Source organism: Pleurodeles waltl, chromosome 1_1, assembly GCF_031143425.1.
Source record: "Pleurodeles waltl isolate 20211129_DDA chromosome 1_1, aPleWal1.hap1.20221129, whole genome shotgun sequence".
NCBI classification, from domain to species: domain Eukaryota; kingdom Metazoa; phylum Chordata; class Amphibia; order Caudata; family Salamandridae; genus Pleurodeles; species Pleurodeles waltl.
This window is the reverse complement of record NC_090436.1, coordinates 614,422,842-614,449,535: the sequence shown is the minus strand read 5'-3', so window position 1 is coordinate 614,449,535 and position 26,694 is coordinate 614,422,842. Positions and strand designations below refer to the sequence as shown.

The following is a 26,694-nucleotide window of genomic DNA, read 5'->3' as shown; positions in this document are numbered from 1 at the left end:
ACTTTGCTAGGGCAAGACCTAGCTTACCCAAAGAGGTCACCCAACACTTGAGCAACCCCACCATGACCAACAGGGTCAGGGGGCCTACTTTGCTATTGGCCTTGGGGTCTGCCTCCCAGGCCAAGTACAGTGCTGCCAGGAAGGCTAGCACCCAGCAGAGGCTACTGACAGCTGTCAGTACCCAGAACCACACCCTAAGCTCTCCACTGACAGGTGGCTGAGCTGCTTTAGGGGCATCTTTGGGGTCCTGGCACCCCTCTTGCTGTCTAGAGTGGGGGGCTACCACCTCCTGTGGCAGACACCCTCCTTCCACTCTCCCTTCTGTCAGTGCAGGGGCAACACCTTGCATCTGGACAGCTGCCTGACTACTCAGGACTTCCTTGGGGTCAGGTGAGGCCTCACCAGTGCCAACTCTGGGCTCCCCCCCTACTGGGGCAGAAGGCCTTTGGCTCCTTGGAACTCTCTTTAAGAGTGGCCTACCCTTCCTTTTCTTCTTTCCTTTTCTTGGGGACCCCTGTCTCCTAACTGTAGGGACTGACTCCCCAGGACTTTGGGTTGGGGGGGCGCCCTGGGCGACCACCCCATCTGTGACCAGACTCACCTCTGGGAGGTCATTGCCCAGGATACAATCTAGGGGAAGGTCAGCACTGACTACAACCCTAATCCAGTCAAGGATACCCTCCCTCTCTAGGGGCACTATGGCTACAGGTTTGGAGGTGACCTCCCCTGTGGCTATCCTGACTTTCTTTGTTTTTCCTGGGACATACATGTCTGGGGTCACTAACCGGTCACTCACTACAGTGTGACTGGCACAGGTGTCTCTCAGGCCAGTGGTAGGGATCCCATTCACTTGAATGTGGTGGAAGTGCCTACTCCCACCCTCAGGGATCACCAGCTTACCATCTGGTCCTGTCTCCCAGCACAATGCTAGGAGGACTTCATCATCTGAGGAATCCTCCTCTATGGCTACACTGGACAGCCCAGTGCTAACCACTTTCTTTGGACAGGCTGCATCTCCTCTGAAGTGACCTGTCTGCTGACAGTCAAAGCAAGCCCTACTGTCCAAGAGGTTTTTTAACCCTGGGTCTCCCTGTCTCTGCATGTCAGAGTGGGAGTGGGATTTACTCTCCTCCTTCTTAGGGTTCTGGGGTACAGAGGGAGTCTCTGTGGTGGGCTTACCACCTCCCTCCTTAGGTTTTTGGGGACCTGACCCCCCCTTCTTGGAGTCTCCCCCCTGGGACTTGACAACCACCCTGGTTCTCAACCACTCATCAGCTGCCTCCCCTAGCTCTCTAGGGTTGGTCTGCTTAGAGTCCACTAGATGCTGGCGTAACCTTTCTTGGATACAATTGGTCAAGATGTGCTCTCTCATGATCAGATTGTATAACCCCTCATAAGTATTTACTTTGTTGCCAATAATCCAGCCCTCTAGTGCCTTTAGTGAGGTGTCCACAAAGTCAACCCAAGACTGGGTACTGACCTTCTGGGTGTCCCTGAACTTCATTCTATATTGTTCTGGGGTCAGACCAAACTTCTTGACTAAGCACCTTTTCATACTAGGGTATGAATCTGCCTCCTCCCCCCTTAAGGTCAGAAGCCTATCCCTCCCTGAGTTGGGGACCAACTCCCACAAAAGGGAACCCCAGTATTGAGGCCGAACCCTTCTCATTTGGAGTGCCCTCTCAAAGGCCCCTAGCCACTTATCTATGTCATCCCCCTCTACATAAGCAGGAACCACCCCCTTGGGTAATCTGGGGCAAACTCCCCCACCCATGGACACCTCAGCTTCTTTATCGCTGCTTCCATCTTTTTTTTCTTTGCTTGCCCACTTTTTCTTTTCTAGGGCAAGCTTCTCTGCCTCCAAAGCTATGTAGGCTAGCTGGGCTTCCAGCTCTCTTTCCCTGATGGATGGGTTCTCTCCTCCTGAAAGGACCCTCTTCCTACCACTAGCTTTGGGTCTGCCCCTAGTGACTGTGTCCAGTGAGGACCGTTCCTCCTCTTCCTCACTTGGGGTCTGATGCCTTTCCTCCCCTGAGTGGTTAGAGTTAGCATCATCCTCTTTTGGTTCCTCCTCTGGAGCTTCCTCTGTCTCTACCTCTTGGGCCTCAGCCCATGCTGTCAGGGATTTAATCAGGATTTCCTTCCTGAGATTAGTGGTTGCAGGCAACCCCCTCTCAATACACAACCCCCTAAGCTGGACTACTGTCAGTGTGGGTAGGCTAGCCAGATCAAGCTCCATGGTTCCCTAGTTTTGTGTCAACAAAAACTTTTTGCAAAAATTGGAAACAAGAATTTAGAAAAATTACAAAAATTCAATAATTGAAATTAATCCAAATTAATTTTTTTTAAAAATTTAAAATTAAAAATTAAAAACAATTTTTGCACTAGGACAATTTAGAGGATTTTTAATTTGTTTTATCTAAAACTGTAACGTGATATTGAACACAAGTACAGGATCCCGTCGCTGCTTCCAATTATGTTGGAAAATGGGTTATTGATAGGGCAGGTAGGTACCTACACCTAGCAACAAGCCACAAACCTCCACAAAAGTACAGTTAGGTCTCAGTAAATTAATCCCAGCTCTACCCTTGGTAGCTTAGCATCGAGCGTCAAGGCTTAACTTAGGAGACAAAGTGTAAAGCATTCAAATATCACAAAACAGTAATTAAATAAAACACAGGAAACAGTTTAAAAATCCAAAACCAATTTATAAAAATAGCTTATATTTTTATCTTTAAAATGACACAAAAACGATTAAAATCGGTTCAGGGGAACCGGAGATATGAATTTTTAAAGTATTATTATTTTCTAGCGCATAGAAACAAAAAGCGCCAATCGTGTCATCTGGTTGCACCAGGACCGGGACAAAGTCAAACTTTCAGGCCGACCGCGATGGAGCCCTGCTCGGATACAGGTCGCGGGAAGCCTCGGTTAAAAAGTTACCTTCTGACTTAGTCTGTATTTTGAAGTTTTTCTTCACCGGGACGAACCTGCCAGTTGGATCCGACCTCCTGGAGCCCTTGTCCGGATACGCGAAGTCGGTTTCCTCGGTGGTGATTTCTACCTTCGGACTTAGTCGTTTTTTCGAGATGAAAATCCTTCGACCGGGGTAAACCTGGATCTTGATCCGACGTCCGTGGAGCCCTTCTCGGATACGATGGCTGGAAGGTCCCGGTCAACTTTTTACGTTCGGACTTAGTCTTTTTTTCGGATGTTTTTCTTGACCGGGACGAACCACGAAGTCAGGCCGGGTCGCGGTTGAGGCAAGCCGGCTAGAATTTCCGCGTCGAGTCGGTCACTTTATGGAGCTTTTTTCTAAAATTTCTCCAATCTTTTCCAAACTTCTGGGGCTTCACCCAGATGTTCTTTTAAGGTTCTTTTGGGGTCCACAGCTCACCCCAAGGGTCCAGAAGTTCTGTGATGGTCCTTGGGAAGTGCGGACTTCAACTCCCAGAGTGCACCTGGCGCAAACTCCTTTTTGGCCACTGGGCAGTGGTCAGCTGGTCACTTTTTCAGGAGTTGGTGCAGGGGACTCTGGTTAGCAATTTTTCACCTGTAGCAAACAGGGAGTCCCTCCTTGAACCAGTGGAAGCCAGGCAAAGTCCTTCTTGTGGTGAAGCCCAAGTGTGCAGCTGGTGCAGTCTTTCTGAGTGCAGGGTCCAGGTGCAGGCCAGGGGTCCAGCAGGGCAGTCCTTCTTCTCCTTGTAGTTCTTTCTTCTTGAAATTTGGTGGGGATCTGAGGCGTGGGTGCAGGTCTGCCAGTTTTATCCTTGCTCCTGGGTGAAAAGCAGGGGGGCCCTGGTCCTCCAATCAGGGACAGGGTCGTCCCCCTGTGATGACCACTTCCTGGGAAGTGTGGCAAAAATCCATCCCAGAAGGCAATAGTCTCTAAAAATCCAAAATGGATGAATCTGATTTTTGGAGGAGAGATCTGGCTGAGCCCACCCACTGGTGTGGCTAAAAATCATAAACACACCCCTCTCCTGCCCTCTCCTAATCTAATCAAGGGGGCACCTAGCTGTCTGGGGTTGCAGGATGTGGGGGTGTTGCTGGGTGCTCCAGATGTCCTTCTCTGCCTTTGAAGACCAGTTTGGCAGCCCTCCCCCTTCCTGCTTCCCCATCTGCTGAGGGGAGATTCTCTCCCCCAAGCACATTCCTTTGTGTAAAGCCAGGCCACTTCACACCTCATTAAAGTGGCCTGGCAGAAGCTGCTGCAGGCTGGCCAATCAGAGCACAGCAGCAAAAACAATGCAGAGCTGAAATTGGCAACTTTTTAGGTAAAGTCTAAACTTTTTACCTGCACTAGTTATATTAAATCCAACAACTGGAAGTTGTGGGATTTATTATAACAATCAATTTGATACCAAATTCTTGGTATGTAACATTTAAGGAGACTTTAAAATTTAAAATAAAGTCTGCCCATTCTAGCCTATGAAGGCCATTTACTTCAATGAGGGAAAAACGAATTTGGCTGTTTTTACCTCACCAGGGCTTATAAATCTATTTTTATAAAGTCCCTGCTTATAGTTACATGGCACCCAGCCCTAGGGGCACATAGGGCACACCTTAGGGGTGACTTATATGTAAAAATAAGGTAGTTTAAGACTTTGGAAGTACCTTTAATTCCAAAGTCGAATTTGCATATAACTTTAATTTAAAAGCAGCCAGCAAGGCAGGCTTGCTTTTAAAATGACACTGGGCACCTCAGCAATGCACCTAGGTGTGCACCACCTATGCTGTGGTCCCTAAACCTACATGCCCTACCATATACTAGGGACTTATAGGTAGGTTAACTTAGCCAATTATAATTAGCCTAATTTGCATATCCATTTTACACAGAGCACAGGCCCTGGGACTGGTTAGCAGTACCCAGGGCACCATCAGAGTCAGGAAAACACCAGCATAAAGTGGAAAATGGGGGCAAAATGTTAGGGGGCCTCTGCAATCAGCCCCAGTTTCTCACACTTGGTGCTGGACTATTACAAAGGACTGGCTGACGTGGTTCGTTCTTTGTCTCATCAGGTTGGAGAAGCTACAGTACAACCACAGCAGAAGCTTTGCGATTACCTATATCCAGGCAACTGGTTTGTGGTGAAAAGGCATGTAAGGAAAATGTGCCTGGAACCGAGTTGGAATGGTCCTCATCAGATTATTTTGGTAACCACTACAGCTTTGAAGTGCGCTGGTCTCCCTAACTAGGTACACGCGAGCCACACTCACAAAGTTCCAGGTCCCCTAGCTGATACAGCACCTGTTCCAGAAGGGTCCGTTACAGTGAGTGAGAGGGATCAGGATAATCAAGCTGTTGGGGCTGGCCAAGTGGCTGCTACAGCACAAGTATGGTCTAATGGGGTACTGAGGGAGTCAACAACAGTGGATGGTACAGAAGGGTCGAAACAGAATCAGTTGACTCATGCGAGCACAGATGCTGACGGAGGATCAGTTGTTGTAAGTAAAACAGCTGTACCAGGAGACAATTGGCCAAGAGAACAAACAGTGCCAGCAGTGAAGTGCTTCAAACGACTGTTGAAAAAACTGAGGACACAAGTTAAAATGATAGTGATGCTGAGGGTCGAGTAAACTCAAGATCAAAGAGAAGGAGAGTACTAAAGTAAAAATACTCAGCCCCTGAATGGACATATTTTGCTGCTGATGACTGGGAGAAGGAGTCTGCAACCTGTTGCGATAACAATTTGAATCTAGTTCAATACTCTTGAATTTGAACTTGTGGTGGAGCTGAAGTTTGAAATCTCACTGCCTCTTGATGAAGAATGACTGTTAGTGATTATGAGCTATGCTTTTACTAGAGACATTTTAACTTTTCTTAGAAGCCTTTTTAAACATTTGCATTGATGAACATGCTAGAAGATCAAGAAATGTTTTGGGAATAATTTAAACATTGAAGAGAATATTTTAGATTTTTGCTTTGCTCACAAATAAAAAGAACTGAAAAGAGACAGTGATACATTAAAGTCGCTTTGCACTGTTGAATTTTGAATTTGGATTTTTGGTCTGAAATTAGAGAACCCGTGGAGTCGAATCAGAATAGCGATAGTAAATGTAAATACATATGCATAGTTTTAGTGATTGTGACAGTTATCATGATTACGTTATTGCTCATTGGACTGAGCTTACTCACACTATGTAATTTAGAGAAGGTCCAACCTACAAGTGTCCTGAGTTTAGTAAATCCCATAGCAAATTAAGATCCCCTATACAATGGTAAATACTTGCACACTGATGTTTCTAGAGGAGATTTATATGCAAATGTGTTTTATAAATTGTAATATTAATACATAGATACCATAGCGGTTAGAGATTGTTACATATGCACACAGTTGCCTTCAGGTGTGGGAATCATTTATCATAGTTTTACCCCTAACCTATGGAATTTCCTGTAGTCTGTTATTAACACTTTTGTATCACCAGGAGTATTATCAATATGTTTACCTACTTTTAATTTAGTGTTTTCAATTGTCCCAACTATGAAACATTTGAGCAACTTAGCAAAGACGAACAATATTGACACAGTGCAAGGTTTCTTTGAGCCTACATTGACACTTGGGGCAGTTTATGCCCACAAGAACAACTTGACTTGCATTCTTACCCCTATGGAGAAGGAGTTCATTGGACAAACTGAAAAGAGGAGAAGGGCTGTGAAGTCTAAAATAGAAAAGGGAATAGTTTTACAAAATTGGGGAAAAGATGAAACACATTCAGTGGCTGGAAATCAAGAATTCCTGGCTTTAGATTGCAACATGTAGGGAAGTTATTTGTATATAGACCAAGATCGCAGCCTGACACAAATTTTTCTGGAACTATTGAATGATGATATGCATTTTTTGTTTCAGAGTGTTTGGACTTTTATGTTAGCTGTACAGGACCCCACCATACAGGTGCTTATTTCATATGTAGAAAGAATGCATATTACAAGCTGCTGAAATGCTGACATGGTACATGTTACCTAGCAGACGTTTTTCCAAAAATGTATCATGTTGACCATTTTAATGACCCAGTCTGGGATGCGAAATCAAGAACCAGATTCAGGAGAAGAGCTAGAGCTTCAGAGACTGTAGAAGATATTTTTGGTGCCGTAATTCCATCAGTGGGTGCGATCTTGAATGATCTCAAGATTAGGATGTTGTCTATTATAGTAGATGAATTAATTATCTGCAGACACTGCAGGTGTAATTTTATTAATGAACACAGATATGGTTGAGGTAAGATCAACTGGTTAAACATTCTTCTCGCAAAAGAAGAGATGAAGAAACTCTAGAAAAACAAGAGGAAGAGAATAAAAAAGGCATCTGAGTGAAGGAGGAGAGAAACATAGGAAAGGAAGACACAGGACACAAGCGAGTAAGATAGAGAAGGCAGCGGAGAGAACGAGGGACTGTGGATAGGTAAATATATGGCACGGAAAATGGGTGCAAGGTGTGAGAGACAGAAAGGAGAAACTGGCAGAGGAAAGGTTTAGTTATGAGAGACAGACAAAAGGCAAGCTGTAAGATTAAACGGGCATGGAAAAGAGATGTTTAATGGGTAGGAAAAGGGGAGACAGCAGCTTCATACAATAGCTGTGCCACAGCTTCAACCTTCAAAAACAGCCGGCCCTGTAATAATCTCCTTTCAATGACACATTGCCCTGTCTATGACTCTGTCCCTGTGCTCTTGACTGCGTGCAGATCTGTGCAAGTGAGTATGGCTTTGGCTTGAGGCCACAGCCAAATCCGTACCAAGGAAAAATGAAATCCCGCAGAACACCTCTCACAGGGCCTGCCTTGCGTACCCCACTTGGGCAAATCTCTTCACCTCAATCTCCTAAGTAGAAACGGATCATGGTTTATCAAAATGCATGTTTCTTTCACACATAGCCCACAGTATCATTAAATGGTTGACTCCTAACCACTTCTTCAGCACCGCCCCAATAGGGTGACCACCTGGCATTGAGGCAAATTCTGGACAGGACTGTAAAAAATTCAGGACAAAGAGTCAAAATTCAGGACAAAAATTCAGGACAAAGGGTCAAAATTCAGGACAAAAATTCAAGAACAAACGTCAGTTTTACAGACACACGCAAGAGAGGCCATGCCTCACTATGTTGTCAGTGCATTTATGTACTCTTTTTTAACATAGCACTATTTATTCACTGTGGACCTTTTGTGATTGCCTCCTGGTGTGCTACATTCAGGTGTCACATTACGTCCTTGTTCAGTAGTAAATTAATCCCTTCACGGCAAGGCCATCACCCCTACCCAAATCTACCCGATCTTTCCTGAAGAGAAAGTAACAGCAACATTTTGATTATGTTTCTGAACATTTCAAAACCCCTGGGAAACATTAAGGTACTTAACCTTATGCTAGTTTAAACAAATTGAACAAAAACATCTGGCTTACCCCAACCGCCCATGGACTTTCAACCTAATTTCTTTTTTAAAGGCAGGGCAGATGGTGTGGGTGACAGTCTCACACCTAATGACAGGATGTGATTTACCCATAACTTGTCTGTAGTCTCACTGCACTAGAGTGTATGTTTGGGACTCTACATTTATCTCAGAAATGGGAGCCCGGACTACCAATCAAAGATAATAAAAGAGTAGGATGAAATCGAGATCAAATGGGAGATCCACGGCAAGTAATTCAAAGGGTTGTTGCTAACAACTGGATAAATAAAGAAGAGAAGAACAAGGTGGGACAATTCGTAAAATCAGACAAGATGGGTCCACCAAGACTATTTGAAGGTATTGGGTACCTGGGGAGTTGTCTGCACACAGGAGCGAAACAGAAGGGGCACTGTCAAGTGGTTGAACAATCAACACCCATCCACCTTGGCAAACTCTTCTGGTGCAATGGTTCGCTGTTAGTGCTTGGGAAGGGTGAGCAGGGGCCAGACCCCTTTCAACATTGTGCAAGGCAATTGCCCGCTTAGTCCATGTCTTTATATGGTTTTGAAATTGAGCAAAAGCCAAACTAGAGATCTGGGTAATCCCTAAGTATCAAGTACACATAGAATCTTCAAAATATTTGGGATGTAAATTGCACAAACAAAATTTACACATTTTAAAATGTAATTAGTGTTTCTTTAACATATAGCACTGTTTTCGCCTTCATACACAATTAGATCTCAGATTGAACTGGGAACCAGTTACCTTTTGATACCTAGTGATTATTATCTACCATTCTTACACTGATTTCCAGGATTAAAATCTCGGCAGAGCCAACGGTCCCTCCAAGCCCAGTTTGCTTTTTGGTCTTCTCTTCTGCTTTCTGTAGAGGCCATGTGGCACTAGCGAAGATGGTGTGCTACCCGAATGATGGTATTATTTTGCAAACCTTCCCCTGCTCGTCCTTCATTCCTTCTTCAGACAGGCCACACATCTGATTTGGCCGCTGCGGCGCCATCGGGAGCTCTTTCCACTCTAAAGCTAACTGTGACTGCGGTGGATTAGATCTTCTGGACTTAGAATGCTTTTATTCAGCTGCAGATGTCCAATGGGTGGCTCACTGGCTTTCTGCCCACCTCCCTGCATGAGATGGGGTTTACCAGTAAAGACTTTTAAGGAAGGCTTAAAGCACTGCTCATCGTTTCCTACTGACCATTCTATGGATCACCATCCGGGGTTATCATGCATGTCTTTCTCTTACCTTGCCAGAACCTGTAAACTCACTGACACGAAGAAACCCTATGCTCCTGCACTACATTTGCTAAGCCTTCCCACTCGCACAGGATGGCTGTGCTCAGAGCAACTCCATCAGTGCCATGTTGCAGGTGTCTTAAAATTGGGGACTTTGTTTCTGAACAGTGAGCTACTAAATTTCCAAACCCTTGTGGCAGACTACCATCTTCACCCCGGTCAACTCCTTACTTACAACCACCTTAAATAATCATTAAATGCCCTATTTCATGTCTGCTACCTAGCACTAACCCTACAAGAGGTGTGCCAGAAGCTCTGTACCATAGGAAATGGTGGCAAACTGATAGAATGGGTGTACAGACCTATCCTGCAACATGGAAACCACTCCAGGTCTTCTTGTCATACTACCTGGGTGATTGATGTAGCCAAACCTCTGCAAGATATGGACTAAAATACTGGACTTCCCCCACAAAGTATCCCACAGCTGTCACTTTAAGTAAATTCATAGTGCTTCCTTGTGAATGCATTCTGCCCGTTGCTTGCCATTGGCCTTGTGGTTTGTAACTCACAATTTGTTGCTTTCAATTTGCTCGCTTTATTTGTTTTAGGCTATGCAGCTTGAATTCGTCCCTTCCCTTGCCAAAACCTTATTTACAGTATCCTGCCGAGTGCTCCCTTTCTGTAAACAGGCCTGTAAATCTTGTTCTTATCTTATCATATTTGCTGTGCATTCAAATAACAAAGTCAAATGTCAGGCTTTGTCTTCGGTGGGAACTTAGTGTTTACTTTCCTTTTTCTGACTTCAAAGTGAGAGGATTTATGCAACAACCTTGCTGGATACTGGGGTTAGGAAAGAGTTTTTTCTATCACATGACAACATTTAAATAGACTTCAGAATATATCAGAATTGCACCCTACTCTGTATCACTCCACGTTACGCCACTCCATGCCACTGTTCTCTTCTCCATTCGGAACCACTCCACATTATGCCACTGCTCTCTATGCTACTTCACACTATGCCTCTCTATTCTACTCTGTACTACTCTACTCTAAGCCACCGCACTTTGCGCCTCTCTACACCACTGTGCTCTGCTCGTCTGCACGCCATACCACTCCAGTCTAGGCAACACCAATCTAATCCGCACAACTCCACTCTCTGCCACTCTGCAATGCTGCACTGTACGCCACTGCACTCTAAGCTAATACACTCTATGCTAATGCACTTTACTCTGTAACACTCAACTCTATGCCCCTGCACTCTACATCAATACACTGTACATCATTCTAATCTACTCTGCACCTCTGCAGTCTATGCCACGGCACTCTACACTACTTTACTCTATGCCATCACACTCTATGCCACTTTATGCAACTCCACTCTAACCTGCACTTCTCCACTCTAAGCCACCTCACTCTACTGTTAAATAATCTACTTTATGCCACTGCACTCTGTGCCACTGCATTCTATGCCACTGCACTCTACCCTGCACCTCTCCACTCTATGCAACTGCACTCTACTCTGAAACAATCTATTCTACGCCACTGTACTCAATACCACTCTGACCACTGCACTCTAGTTCAATGCACTCTACACCACTGCAAGCTGACACTCTGCAACACTGCTCTGGCCGCCACTATACTCAAAACCACTCTGCCCTGTACTACTGCATTTTGCACCAACATACTCTATTCCACTGCATTCTATGCCACTCTACGCTGCCCAATGCCACTCTATGCAACTGCACTCTACACCAGTGCACTCTAAACAACTGCACTGCCCTTTACTCTGCACCACTGTACTCTATGCCACTGTTCTCTGTACCACTCTTCTCTGTACCACTCTACACCACTGCACTGACACTCTACTCTGCAACTCTGCACTCTACACCACTCTACTCTATGCCACTGCACTCTAGGCACTATACTCTACTCTACACCACTCTACAATATTCCACTCTGCACCACTCGACACCACTACACTCTATGCCACATGAGTCTACTCTGCACTCTATGACACTGCACCACTGCATTACTGCACTCTGCTACTCTATTGTATGCCACTCTACTCCACTGCACTCTATGTAACTCTACCCCATGCCACTCTATGCCACTGCACTCTGCGCCAGTGCACTCTAAACAACTGCACTATACACCACTGCCCTCTATTCTGTACCACTGTACTCTACGCCACTGCTCTGTGCCACTCTACTCCACTCTACATCACTGCACTGACACTCTACTCTGCAGTGTTGCACTCTCCACCACCGTACTATACACCAATGTACTATGTACTACTGCATTCTATGCCACTCTACTCTGCATCACTCCACTCTACAGCACTTTGCCCTACTCTGCACCACTCTACATTACACCACTGCACTCCCTGCAATGTGAGTCTACTCTGCAATCTATGCCACTGCACCACTCTACACTACTGCTCTCTCTGCTACTCTATTGTATGCCACTCTACTCCACTGCACTCTACGCCACTCTACTCTGTCCCATGCCACTCCATGCCACTGCACTCTACGCTAACGCACTCTAAACAACTGCACTGTACCCCACTGCACTGTACTTTGCACCACTGGGCTGTACGCCACTGCTCCTATGCTACTCTACTCCACTCCACACCACTATGCCACTAGCTTTAAGCCATGCTGAACAGCAGCTACTCTGGTGTATGACATGGCTAATGGCTAAAACACATTAGCAAAGCCAATAACTCTTTCGTAGATGAGATCTATTGGCTTTGCCAATGTTTGTTAGTACTATGAGGTACCGAGGTACCTGAAAGAACTGTGAAAAATACAATTACATCATAATAAAGGCTGCTACAAAATGCGCAAATACATTTCAGTTAAATAAAAAAAAAGTGCTTCTCAAATACAGATTTGAATAATATACAGTTTATACCTAGGATAAAAAAAATTAGAACACTCCATTAAAACCACACACTCCACAGCTCACCTTGGAACACCATTACAATACCTCTCTGAAAGAAATATCTTTGCCACCAGAAAACTTCAAATGACTCCTTTTAGTAAAGTCAATGCAGGTTTCAAGCCCCTTTGTATTTGCAGATTTACCAGTTGCCCACATTTGCATGTCTTTAGGGAAGGAGACCCCCTGGCAAGAGGGTCTGATTCCTATCTGTCTGCCCCTCCCTCAGAGCACAGGAGACCCTCTGCCTTCCAGCCCAGCTGGGGAAACTCCTCTGCCCTTAATTTCGCCCTGCCCCCATTGCCCTTTAGGTGAAAGGCTAAAATTACGGACAAATGCCGTCTGTTAAAGCTTTCATCACGGACAACGGACAGCAGGGCGAAATTACGGACAGTCCGTGAAATTTACGGAGGGGTGGTCACCCTACAAATCCCCACCCTCTCCGTTAAAGTTGTTGAGTACCGGAACTTATTGTTTCCCATTTAAAGCACAGGTCACCCTTGTAAAACCAAATAAGCTCTCCGTGTCTAAATTTAAATCAATATTTAGGGGTTCAGCGGTGAGCAGGGATTACACCTCCCTTGGTCCATAAAGTCGCGCAGGAGAATCATAACTTCAGTTTCCGAACTTGCCTTTCTAATCATGTCACGCTCCTTAGAATGTATTGCTTCTAGGGGGCTTACTCTAGAAAAATTGCGACTTTTATTGTTACCGAGAGACAGGTCGTTAAACATAAAATTACAAATGCGTTTATGGGGCAACCTCTTGTGTAACCACATGTACCCACCTGCTTTTAAACAGGGAAGAGGGGTCCGTTTGCGGGATTTACTTCTTAACAGCATGGCGAGCAGAGCTGTTGCTAGGGCACCGGTTGCTACAACAATACGGCCCTCTGACTGACCGGTAAAACGAGTCCATGTGAGCGCGGGTTCTGAATGCTGTTAAAATTATTATCTGCTGTGTGCAGAGATTAATAATCACAGTAAGTAACCTGTCACAGATTTTAAGCACAGAATGCTAGATGTAATTCGGTGACCTTGAGAGTGAGAGAGTTTGGAGAGCGTGCAAGAGAGAGAGAAAAAGTTAAGAAGGACAGAGAAACCGTGAGAGATTGATTTGACTGTAATGTTACTTCCAAGACGAATGCATTGATTGGAAAAAGTTTGTATTTTCGTCTTGAATTTACGTGAAATGCGACATTACATCATATTTTTATTTACTTTATTTGTGCTTGCTATTTGTCAGCCTTTTGTTCTATTCACAAAATACATATTGAAGCATGCATTCATATATTTGACATTAATATCACATACCTGACAGCTAAAGTAAGTGTTCTAAACTGACTATTCTACTATATTGTTGTTCGGAATTATAACACACTGGCATGAATTAGCACATCACGTATTTCTTAAATATAAAGCTGCTCTGTAAGCACTTTTAATTAAGCGTTTCAGAAATAGGAGATAGCATTTTGTTGACCTGCAAGTAGGGGTGGTTTGATGTAAGCATTTTTTGCAGTTGTTTATAAATAGTGTGTTTTCGTTTCAATTGTAATTTACTTATAGAGTGACCTTCAAAAAGACAGAATGCCGATCATTAAAGTGCCGCCGGTTCACAAATTTGGAATAATATCCCAAAGGCGGCATCAGGATTTTCAACAGAAATATTTAGAAATAGCAACGGATCGTCCATGTGAAGAACCGAGGTATGTCTTAATGAAGCAAATAGGTGTTTGAGTAAACAGAGACTAGATTACACAGCAGAATCGCAGCACAGAGAAAGCAATGCCTGTAGAAACCTGTAGTTATTAACGGAGTAGCATAGCTCATTGTGCGAGGCCTGAGGTTTTGGGTTTAAATCAAGGGTTACATGTAAAAACACAAAATAAAAACTACTCTACACTCTACTGTACAAAACGGTACTCCAATTTATGATTATTCAGAACTGTATTTCATTATCTTACATTAAGAAGGAGTTTCATGGATGAAGCAGTTGCGTTCACATGCATCCACCCTGGAGTTTGGCACATTTCCAGATTTACTAAGACTCGCAGACCTGGAAATGTGTCAAACATGTTTGTCAGAGACTGTATAACGATGGTTGGCAGCTGTTGCAGCCAAAAAAACATGCAATATTATTTGAATTACCAGCCAATAAAATCTGGTCTCATATTCTCATACCTGGGAAAACCAGGCCAGTCATGATAAGGCAGAGTGGAATTCTATAAGGTATTTAATTCAGCCCCACCTAATGCGAAATCAAGGCTTCTGAGGGGCATTAACTCTTCTTTATTAGCATTTTTGTATTGAAAGCAACTTGTATATTAGTAATGTAAATGCAGGCAGAAGTACAGATAAATAATGTAATCACAATATTCCTGAATCTTCAAAAGTATCATCCACTGAAGGGAAAAAATGCAATTCTCTTTATCCAGTCCTGTACCTCTAACGATTACCAACACGAGGACATTTAAAATAGTGCTTTGCTCCGATGAGGTCAGCTGTGGTTGTGCGATGTGTTGTGACATCATTCACCGGATGGCCCAGTCAGTAACCATGCTTACATTATATAACCAACGATAAATTGGTTGTAGCTAAAACCTGCAGTACATTTGTGCATTGTTGTCTTTGTGTAATGACAAATAAGGTTAAGAAGTTAATTCACTTAGCTGGTAAAAGCCATAAGTGTTTGTGACCCCTGAAAAGAGATGGAAAAATTGAGCTCATTCAATACGTCTAATGTCTCTGTTGCTTACAGTTATGTTTTTTCATTAACACCAGATACAAAATCGTATTCCATCATATATTTAATGAGGGTTTATATGTGGATATGGGCCAGTGTTATTCTGATGGCTAGCAAGATTTGTGATACGAGATTACCAATTGGGAAGGAGTTGATTGAGGTGTTGTTGTTTGCTGGGCGCCCAAAATTATAAAAGTAGGCTTTAGGGATAGCTGTATATTGTACAACATTTTAATATGGGACAGTATTGCATCCCAGAGTGGCTTGTAGTCCACATGACCACCAATATGCTACCATTGACCTACATAGCCACAGCTTCACCAGAATTTATTCGTGAGAATCAGCCACCACCAGTATATTGTTTCGTAGGTACTCCTGAACCTGTAGGTGCTTTGCTAACAGGGACTGGAATCTACTTCGGTGTTCTCTTAAGTATTTCTCTCTTCAGTCTTGTCAACATCTGATTATGAAAGTTGGTTTGCCACATTATCGCATAACCAACTGAATGAATGTGGATTGAACTCTGATAATCCACTACTGGAAACTTTCATTCTCATAAACTAGGACAAAGTTCCGTTTCTAGCGAGAGACAAGCGTGGGAGTGTTGTTTGCGGCGTTTATTAGACATTCCCTGTGAGCAACAGGGGAAAACACGCAAACGTGAAAGAAGAAGGAAGACGAGACGGAAAAACCGCCAACAAGGGAGTAAGCAGGAACCCGCAAGAGTGAGATAAAGGGGCAGGGATCAGGGAGCCTATGATATGGCAGTGGATTAAATATAGGCATGAGGGGGATTCAGGTCTTTGCAGCCTTAGTATTCAGCGTGGAACATTTAATAACACTGGTCCCTGCCTGCCCTTTGAGCAGTGCTTTGGGCACAGGCACTCATTATGTTACAAATTCAAAACTGGTGGTATGTGGGTTTGTATTTTGTCAATGCTGACTTCTAGTAATCCATTGTGCTTAACGTGGTCTGTAGGAGGGTATCTTTCTTCTAGCAGTGTTTTGGCAAACTAAATGCCAGATATTTTAGTGTGTTTGCTATGTGCCTCTCCCAAGTCCTTCTATTTTTTGTCATGGCTGAATTCCCAATCAAGTAAAGTTTTTAAGTGAGATTCTAAGCTGTATTTATAGAGATCGGGTACCACTAGCAAATCAATCTCCTCTGCAAAACCAAAATGAATTTGTGTCCCTTGGATTTATAAATGAGGGGGCAAGTTAATTTTCATGCACTCAGTATGTCTTAGCCGCGATACATCTGAAATAATCGAGGACACCAATAGAGAACATATGGGATTGTGTTCACAATCATGGGAGATGAACAAGTTTAAAAATACGAAACCAATTATTGTGACCATCTTCCTCTTGTGATTGCCTCTTGTATATATGATTTAAACACAGTGGCGGCCTGTCCTTGAGGGCGGAGGGGCCACCCCTCCCACCTTTTGCCCCTCATGAAGAGTGTCTGTCAGGCTGAACAAAGGTCAGCCTGACAGACACTCTCCATGTTCAGCTCAGGCAGCCAGGAGCAGGCATGCGCGATTTGCGCACACTCCTGGCTGCCTGAGCTGAACGTTGCTGGGCTGAGGAGGTCACAGCTCCTATGGGCGTGACCTCTTCGGCTCAGCAAAGGTGCCTCGAGACCCTCCCCTGGGTGATGAGGAAAGCGTCACCAATTGACACTCTCCCTGGGCGCTTCAGGTTTAAGCCCTGAAGTGCCCAGGGCGAGTGTCAATCAGTGACACTTCGACACAGAGTGGGGTGGGGTCAGCAGTCTCACTGACCCCATCCCACTCTGTGACGAGGCTGGGACTGCTGCCTTCCCGGAAGGCAGCAGTCCCAACCCCCCACCGAGGACCTGGAGGCTGAAGGTAAGTGTGTGTGTATGTGTGTGATGTTTTAAATTGAATGTTTAGTGCGTGCGTGCATGTTTGAGTGTTATGAGTGTTGTTAATGGATGTGCGTGTGTACGTGCGTGTGTGAAAGAATGAGTGTGTGCGATCTTTTAAAATGAATGTTTTGGTGCGTGTGTGCATGTTTGAATGGTATGAGTGTTGTTAATGGATGTGCGTGCGTGTCTGTGTGTGAAAGAATGTGTGTGTGTTTCCCGCCCCCCTCCCTCCTAAAGCTGCCGGCCGCCACTATTTAAACATGAACTGACATCACAGGAAAGCCTCATGCTTTATCTTGGACGAGAACCACCAGTCAAGTTCTCTGGATAATGCACTGTCTTGGGAAACATGTTTCAGAGGCTTCCCGTGCCTCTACCCTCAGAATCATGGCATCAGTTAACGTGCAAAGAAGACGACTATGCTTCACTTCCTTTGCCTGCTGCTGGATTCCACAGATTCATCATCGCCGACACAGAGTAGTGCCTCAACTGACCCCAACACACCCCTTCATGTGACTGCGATCACAGAACCATTAACGTGGCCCGAGACCACAAGGGCACCCAGCTTTGGCATTGCGCAGAGTTCAGCAACATACCTTCTGAGTGCACAGTGTACACACCTTCTTTCCCTGAGCATGGATGGCTTCCAGTAAGCACTGTCCACAGTGTCCTGAGAATATCCTCCTATGTGATTGGGAACTGTCCTTGTACCGTCCCCATTGCCAGTAATTGTTTAACCTCTTCATCGCCAATTGGCTGTTCTATTGAACTGTCCTCGCTTGCAAACGTTTATGAGGATGATAATATTTAGATATACATTTTGCTCGGTTTGATTCTAATGCTGTATTGAAAAAGCCTTTACCTTCACTAATTGGGTTTCTGGTTTGAGTGATACTGATTGTGTCAGAAAATAGTTGTGTTATTATCTTTGTTTTTTAAAACCAAGTGACCATGCATTTATTAGTCTTAGTTCTACTTTGCCTTTCATTTGGAAGATTAGATCCCCCCTTGCAGTTTGTGCTGCATCTCAAGTGTTGTTGAAGAATTACTTTCTCTGCAAGGTCTTTCCTGAGTGCAGTAGAAGGTTTTATAAACTCCCTTTTGTTAAACGCATTAACTGCCTCTCATATCAATTGGCATGTAACCTCAATTGAGATGTTATATTTGAAGTATTCTTCTAGAAATGTTGTTTTTGTATCCCGGAAACTAGCAATTTAAAATAGGTGTGTTAATTTCCAGGACACATCAGTGTGAGGAGCAATCATGAGCGTCAGTAAAGACTGGTTAAAGTTTGATATGGACCTGCTACTGATTCAGGTTCATTGTTATCTTAAGTTATGGTATTATGCTTATAGTGCATGCTATTCACTGAAAAGGTATCCTGGTGCTGCAGAAGAAGACATGTCGAAGAAGCCAGAATACCAAGTAAAGCTACTGAGGGGTAGGGTCAAGCTTTTAATGTTTTTCAGAAAAGCAAAATATCTTGATTCTTGCACAGGTAAAACTGGAAGAGCACTCCACAGCCTAGCCTCTGTAACAGTAAAAGATCTGCCTCCCAGGCATGCTCACTTCAGCCTAGGGAGCAATAATCAAGATGTGTCAGTGGACATTCAGGGGCATATTTGCAAACCCCTAGCGCCTCCTGGTGCCACCCTAGCGTCATTTTTTCATACTGATGCGGCATCAAGGAGGCCTTTTCCCCACGCCAGATTTACTAAGTGGCACAATGCAAGGCCAAATGCCAAAGCCAGGCGTTAAAGTGAGACTCCCATTGTTTCCAATGGGCCATCCCACTAATTGCTGGACTAGCACCATAATTTTTGGTGCTAGTCAACCAATGCACCACAGTAGTATCAAAACTATTGATGTTATTTTGCTAAAGTGTGCCATGGTGCGCCGTATTGTAAATACAGCACTACCATGGTGACGTAAGAGGGGTCCAGGCGGTGCAAGAAAAGTGGCACATCATAGTTGATGCCCACTTTCTTGTAAATATGCCACTAAGGCCCTCATTCTGACCTTGGCGGGCGGCGGAGGCCGCCCGCCAAAGTCCCGCCGTCAGATTACCGTTCCGCGGTCGAAAGACCGCGGCGGTAATTCTGACTTTCCCGCTGGGCTGGCGGGCGGTCGCCTTCAGACCGCCCGCCAGCCCAGCGGGAAAGAGGCTTCCACGATGAAGCCGGCTCGGAATCGAGCCGGCGGAGTGGAAGCTGTGCGACGGGTGCAGTTGCACCCGTCGCGTATTTCACTGTCTGCGCAGCAGACAGTGAAATACATGTAGGGGCCCTCTTACGGGGGCCCCTGCAATGCCCATGCCAGTGGCATGGGCACTGCAGGGGCCCCCAGGGGCCCCGCGACCCCCCCTACCGCCATCCGGATCCCGGCGGTCCGACCGCCGGGATCTGGATGGCGGTAGGGGGGGTCGGAATCCCCGCGGCGGTGCAGCAAGCTGCGCCGCCGCGGAGGATTCAATGGGGCGGCGGTACACTGGCGGGACCCCGCCAGTGGTGCCGGTCCGACCGCGGCTTTACCGCCGCGGTCGTAATCCCCATTGGAGCACCGCCGGCCTGTCGGCGGTGCTCCCGCGGTCCTCCGCCCTGGCGGTCAAAGACCGCCAGGGTCAGAATGACCACCTAAGTTTCTAGAAGGCAGATAGTGTTTCAATGTATGTTGAAGATAATTGGGACCAGTTGTATAGAAGGTTCTAGAATAGTTTCAGTGTCCCTGTTTCCGCTGGTCACACACTTTCAGATAAAACACACCACAAGCAGCGATCATGTGTTTCAGCATTTGACAATAGAATCAGCCCCTCTCATGCATGAAGTTCATCCATACCTTGGTCTGAACACAGTGATGAATCTGAAACGAGTGCGATGGTCGACAGAAACCATATCTGACTAAGCTAAAATGTTAATGCAATTGTCTACATATACTACACAAAAGCACCAAGACTCCCAGCTCTGGAAAATACCAAAAGTTCAGCTTCCTCAGCGGTGTTTATACCTAAAAAAGGGTGCAAAATATTAGTCAGGCTGCTGAATAATAGTCCTTCCAGCAGCCTGCTGTTGACACGTCTTCAAGGGCTCAAGAAACTACACAAAAACAGTTGTGGGAAGATAAACTGCGGAGGATGACTTTCAGGCTTCAATAATATATAATGCTAAACAACATAATGCAAGAAAATTCTGGGAAACTATAAACAGGTTTCATGGTCTGTCAAGAACCTTAAACAACTCGAACTTCCTGGAAACAACATGAGTTTCCTTCCTTGCCACTACCTTTGCATTACATCACTAGCCTTCAAGTGCAGTGGATTCTGCAAGAAACATCCTGCTACCCTTTTTGACCTTAACTGACCTCCCAGGGAATCCAGGTACTGAAAACATATACTCACCATTATCAGTGAAGAGAATTTTGTGGAAAGGGTGTCTGGAAGCTGGCCCTAGTCCAAACAGCCTGCCATAGGCAATCTTTAAAGAAGACACTGATTTGTGGTAAAAAACACTGGTTTCATTATTTAGAGAAGTTCACCTTAGTGGGAACATCTTAGAAAGTTGACAGTGGTCGATCATACATCCTATTTTTAAGGCAGCGGATAGGGCAAATCCAGCTAATTACCGACGTATCGCCTTCCTCGACTCTGAAGCCAAGAACTTCGTATCTCTGTTGTTGAAAGATCCCCTCAAATCAAACTGGCTTCAGAAAGGGAGTGGGAACAAGTACAAGCATACTAATCATAGCTGTTATTGCAGACCAATGTAAGCAGGACAAATCAAAATAACACCTTGCTTTTATTGACTTTAAAGCTGCTTTTGATCGCATAAACTAGCAATTGTTATGGCTTAAACTAAAGAAATGGCAGTGGCGGCCAGGGGGGCGGGCGACACACTCACACACACACATTCTTTCACACACAGACGCGCACGCACGCATGCACGCACATCCATTAACAACACTCATACCATTCAAACATGCACGCACGCACCAAAACATTCTTTTAAAAGATCGCACACATTCTTTCACACACACACGCACGCACAGCCGCACATCCATTAACAACACTCAAACATGCATGCGCGTACCAAACATTCAATTTAAAACATCACACACATACACACACACACACACTTACCTTAAGCCTCCAGGTCCCAGGAGGGTTGGGACTGCTGCCTTCCCTCATTGGCTGACCTTATGTCTGCCAATTAGGGAAGGCAGCAGTCCCAGCCTAGTCACAGAGTGGGATGGGGTCAGTGAGACTGCTGACTCCACCCCACTCTGTGACGAAGTGTCACTGATTGACACTCGCCCTGGGCACTTCAGGGCTTAAACCTGAAGCGCCCAGGGAGAGTGTCAATTGGTGACGCTTTCCTCTTCACCCAGGGGAGGGCCTCGAGGCACCTTTGCTCATAGGAGCTGTGACCTCCTCAGCCCAGCAAAGTTCAGCTCAGGCAGCCAGGAGTGTGCACAAATCACGCATGTCTGCTCCTGGCTGCCTGAGCTGAACATGGAGAGTGTCTGTCAGGCTGACCTTTGTTCAGTCTGACAGACAATCTTCATGAGGGGCAAAAGGTGGGGGGGCGTGGCCCCTCTGCTCTAAAGCACGGGCTGCCACTGAGAAATGGGAAGCCCCAGACTCCCTGTTGCGGGCTATTCACCTACTATACTCGGATATGTGGGTACAAATTAAAACTGGAGATGGCACAGGATTGTCCAGAAAGATCCCTATGTCTCAAGGCCTAAAACAAGGATGCGTTTTATCATCCCACCTCTTTAACCTCTTTATGGTGGATCTCATGCCCGCTCTGGACCAGGAAAACAACCACCCTCCCAAATTGGGTTCCCTTCGCCATTCCCACTTATTAAATGCTGGTGACATTGTACTATATAGTCAAACTGAAGAGAGTTTACAAAAGCCACTTATTATGCTGACAATAATCACCTAGAGGTTAACGTGACAAAAACTAAAACAATATATTTTGGCACTCCTTTGGGACATAGCCCAACATTTCGATTACAGGCCACATAGTTCGATTCTGTTACCAATTATAAATATTTGTGTTTATACTTCGATTCAAGAGGGACATTTAAGGAACACAAACAATATATCAAGTTGAATGGGATCTCTGAAACCCATGCTTTCATTGTCTTGGCAAAAAGACAAACAGGGCCATCAATGCAGCCACTTTTATCAGTCATCACCACACAGCTGTTGCCAACGATCACATATGGAAGTTCAGCTAGGAGGGGCCAGGATGCAGACACAGTAGACAAAATACAGACCAATACATTTAGGCAAGTATTTAAACTACCTCAAAACCTGCCCCAGCCCAATTTAGTTTAGAATTTGGGCTCATCAAACAAGATCTAGCCAGAAGAGCAGCAACGGTAAAGAGTTGGTATAAGATCAACTGTGCTCAAGACTCACTAAATCAAGATTTATAGTCTGCATTGCAAAACAACAGGCAATCAGAACATCATAAATATTTGTTTTACTCAGTTAAGTTGCTGAGTCTCACTGACTTATGAGCAGCAACTCTGCCATAGGATGCGTTTGAGCAGGGGGTCAATAGATCCACCAAGCTGTTATCCCTGCCAGAGGACAAAAACAAATACAGTGTTTGCTCCCATGCTTGGATGTTACTTTTGCAATCTCTCCCTATATGTGCATTCCGTTCTCTGCGCGTATTACGCAAGGGGGACATCCCAGCTTTGGCTTTCTTTCCAGCATTGAAACATACTGGTTCGACACTGTGCAGGCACTTCAATGTTAAAGAATAATATCTGATACATCTGATTTGTATCTGCCCATACTTGCGCATGCTGCAGTCACAATATTTGAAGAGCTGCTTCAACACCAGGAATATTCAAACTTGCAGAGAAGCAATTATCCAATGCTTCAATCCTGGTGACCCACAATCAATCTGTAAATTTGTTAAATTCCTGGAGACAGTCAACCTGTAATCAAGTGACTCCACAAGTTCATCAGGAGGAAAGCCAAACGTCATTGATTGGCTAAAATAATCTCATCTTTCATACACATCCTATGAAAAACTTTATGTGGCATCAAAGCGAAACTCTAATCACCCTGGGATCAACAGCAACCGGAAAGACCTTGTAGGTACTCCAATGACTTTATCGTTCTAGGCGTCTGGAATGCTAAAACATACCCCATCTACAAGAAATATATTGTTGATCTGCCATAATATTCAATACATTGAAAGGGTAGACTAGAGAGGCAGATTGCTCGATTGATGGCAATTAATGTGAATAATATGGAGTGTAGCGCTAAAATGATTTTAATAATATATTCATGGTTTTACTTAAGAGGCTGATAGCTCGATAAGTGGAAAGTTAAGCCCCATCCTAATGTAATAAGTATGGAATGTAGTATTAAAATGATCTTATTAATATAGTAATGGTTTTAGCCAATGGTTTTAAGTAATGTTTAACTGTGATTTTCCAAAATATTGTGGTATTAATTAACTGCAACAATAAAATTAAGCTTTAACTTGAAACTTTATCTTATAGAAGGTTCTGTAAACACAATAAAAGGACAACAGATCAGCTTTAAGACTGGCAACCAGTGCAATGAATCCAAGGCAGCAGAAGAAGAGGAGTAGCAAGGTTGACCAAGAGCCAACAAGGCTGCAGAAGTTGATATATGCTGGAGTCTAGATAAAAGTCTTGTAGGGGAGCCCACAAAAGAGAGTTACAATAGTCCATTTGACTGAAGATAGTCACCAAGACCAACACCTGATGCACAAAAGAAGGAAGTAGGGACAAGATCTTGCATAGTACCCACAGCAAGAATAGGAAGGCAACAGAAACATGATTAGCCTGTGTAAGAGGGACAAATTGTCATCTAAAATAGAACACCAGATTACTTGCAACCTCAACTAAATGGGGGCATTTGTCACAGAGGGCTGCCAAACCTGTGCAGCAAAGGCACTCAGAGGACAATTATTAGTGAACTACAGACCTCCATTTTGTCAGTGTTAGATTTCAGAGTACTCTGCCCCAACTGGGTGATAACAGCAGACATAGAGCGATTGAATGACAAGAGGCAGAGTTGTTGACCGAGATTACAACACTAGCGCAAGGAAAGGCCCGCCACTTGTCCTGCCCCACCTGCTGCCACAGGGTTCAAAAGCACTCCAACCCTCTTGCGGTGCTGGAATAGAAAACAAGGATTCAGCTACAGTTCGGGGCCAGACTAGAAGGACTTCATCTCCCAACAACACTAGCGCCAGAAGAGGGGCCATCGCTTGCCCTGTCCCACCTGCTGCACTCAAAAGCACCCCAGCGCTCCCACAGTGTGGGAAGAGAAACCAAGGATTCAGCCGCAATTTGGAGCAGGCCATTGAGGACTTCATCACCTTACAACCCTTGCACTAGGAGAGGTGCAATCGCTTGCCCTGTCTTGCGTGCCACCACAGCACTCAAAAGTGGTCCAACACAGGCTGCAAACTAGCAAAGAGAGGGCCAAGACTGGGGCTTCATTGGCTTTTTCGAGGATGGTTTTTGATACTCTATTGTTATCTGCTGGAGCTTAGAGCTGTGCTTTAAAATTGGAGGATGCCTTGCTTGTTTTTTTCTTTTGTTTGGCCATTTTATTTATTTTAACTTAGTGTTGGGTGCGCATCTGTAGTTGCTGTTTAGCTGTATGAAATGGGGAAAAGGAAAGCACTTGAATCTGCTGTGGGGGCCTCTCTCCTAAACATCAGAAATGAAAGAAATCGATAACCTAATTGAGGAAGTTGATTCAATTTTAAAAGCTGTGCCTCTTCCCATACAAACTACACCAAGCACCAAAGGGAAAACTCTAGCCAGAATATTCACAAACCAACAAGGGTAAATTGAGACTTTAGTGGGTCCTCAGCCATGGAAGTGGAGAACCCCCATAAATGGTTGTGCAGTTATTGATTCTTCCAAAGTCAAACCAGGACTAGCCCAGGAACCTATTTCAGCGTCAGTTTTGCACAAGCCAGCAATCCCGTGCACCAATCATTTCTCCGTTTTGGCAGCACAGGTCCGTGAAGACCCTTGGGAGGCCAGCCCTACTAGCCTCCCTTTGTAGTGAGGATAATGAATACTTAACAAATTAAGTGATTCTCTGTTTTTGCTGTTCGTACATGTCCATCGATAATACGTCAATATATTTTGAGAGTCCGTTGATGCACAATGCTTTGAGAGGACCATGACAATATTGAGAACCTTGCATCTAGGGCCATTGCTGATGATTTAATTGCAATGAGGATTTGTTTTCCTCGCCTTGGGTGAAGAATGTGTTAATTTGCAGAGTTAGGAGTCTGTGTATGAATTCACTATATTTATTAGGTCTTTCATTCTCCAAGGACAACCAGCATGTTTACATTTTCAATGTGTATACTAGATCTTTTGGCCCGAATAAGGACTCTCCTATTTTAACTACACTTGAGAATTTGTTAGGTAATCTATCCTAAGGTGTGCCGTTAATTGTTGCTGGTGACTTTAACATGACATCGAACCTCTGGATAATTTAGAAGTAGATCTAACCCAGGAAGAAGTGTGTATTCCACAGCTAGATCTTCCTCCTCTAAAAAGATGCTCTCTTCTATCTAACCATTTTTTGGGGCTTGACCTTGAAGTTGGGTGTTGGAGCCTGCAATGGTAGATCTTTTCCAGATCAAGGTGTTGCGCACACATTTAAGAAGCTAAAACAGTCCAGCCGAATTGATTATATATTGTTATCTCTCCAATTATGGCCATTTATGGGGGATATGTCAGTCATGGAGAGGGACGACAGTGACCATAATGCTCTTTAATGTACATTAAAAAGACTTCTGACCTCGAATCCTAAGGCTAGCAAGTCAAGCCTCCCAGGCTACTAATAACAAGAAGGCACTAAAGTGGAAATATGTCTCTGGTCGCCCTAAGTTAATGAAACAGGTGTACTCCAAGGTAGTTGAGACACTGGAGCCTATGAGTAACCTCCTTCCTCTAGGCGTAGATCCTAATTTAATACTCGCACGCCATGAGAAATTGTTCATCACCCTGAATGATGTTATATAGAGCATGCTGGGCCTTATGAGGGTCCCTGAAAATATTTTAGCAATGCTAATCAGGCTCTAGGAAAGTAAGATTGCTCGTGTTATGTATGGGAATAAAGGAGGGTTACCTGATTCTTTCAGGGTTGAGAAGGGTATCCACCAGGGCTGCATTCTGACTGCACTCCTTTTTATGTTATATATCGAAGACTTAGTTCAGTTTTTAGATTTCCCCAGCAATGATGCTCCAAAAATAGGTGCCACTAAAATTCCTACGCTCCTGTTCACGAATGACACTCTTTTAATCTCTAAAACTCCTGTAGTGCTCTAGGCCCTTTTAGTTGGATTTTTAGTATTCTTTGCTGACAGAGGGCTTGAGCTAAAAGTTATTAAAATCAACATTATGGTTCTCAATTCTTACAAAGCAGTGCAGAACGTCCGCTTGAGCACGTGCAAGATT

At 44.5% G+C, this 26,694-nt stretch overlaps 2 protein-coding genes across 3 annotated transcripts in view; one reads left to right on the top strand and one right to left on the bottom strand.

Moving 5' to 3' along the window:
• Positions 1–13,408, bottom strand: part of SLC25A46 (solute carrier family 25 member 46) — a 225,300-nt gene extending 211,892 nt beyond the window's left edge. The window contains exon 1 of the mRNA XM_069226441.1: positions 13,363–13,408. The gene's annotated coding sequence lies outside the window, so the exon portion shown is untranslated. The remainder of the gene's footprint in view (positions 1–13,362) is intronic.
• A 61-nt stretch (positions 13,409–13,469) lies between these two features.
• The window catches only part of TMEM232 (transmembrane protein 232), a 756,305-nt gene continuing 743,080 nt past the window's right edge, over positions 13,470–26,694 (top strand). The window contains exons 1-2 of one of the 2 annotated variants that reach the window (XM_069226429.1): positions 13,470–13,557; positions 14,141–14,280. In XM_069226429.1, coding sequence (XP_069082530.1) covers positions 14,162–14,280 — 119 coding nt within the window. In that variant the 5' untranslated portion in view covers positions 13,470–13,557; positions 14,141–14,161. The remainder of the gene's footprint in view (positions 13,558–14,140; positions 14,281–26,694) is intronic. The other variant, XM_069226419.1, reaches the window with a different exon arrangement.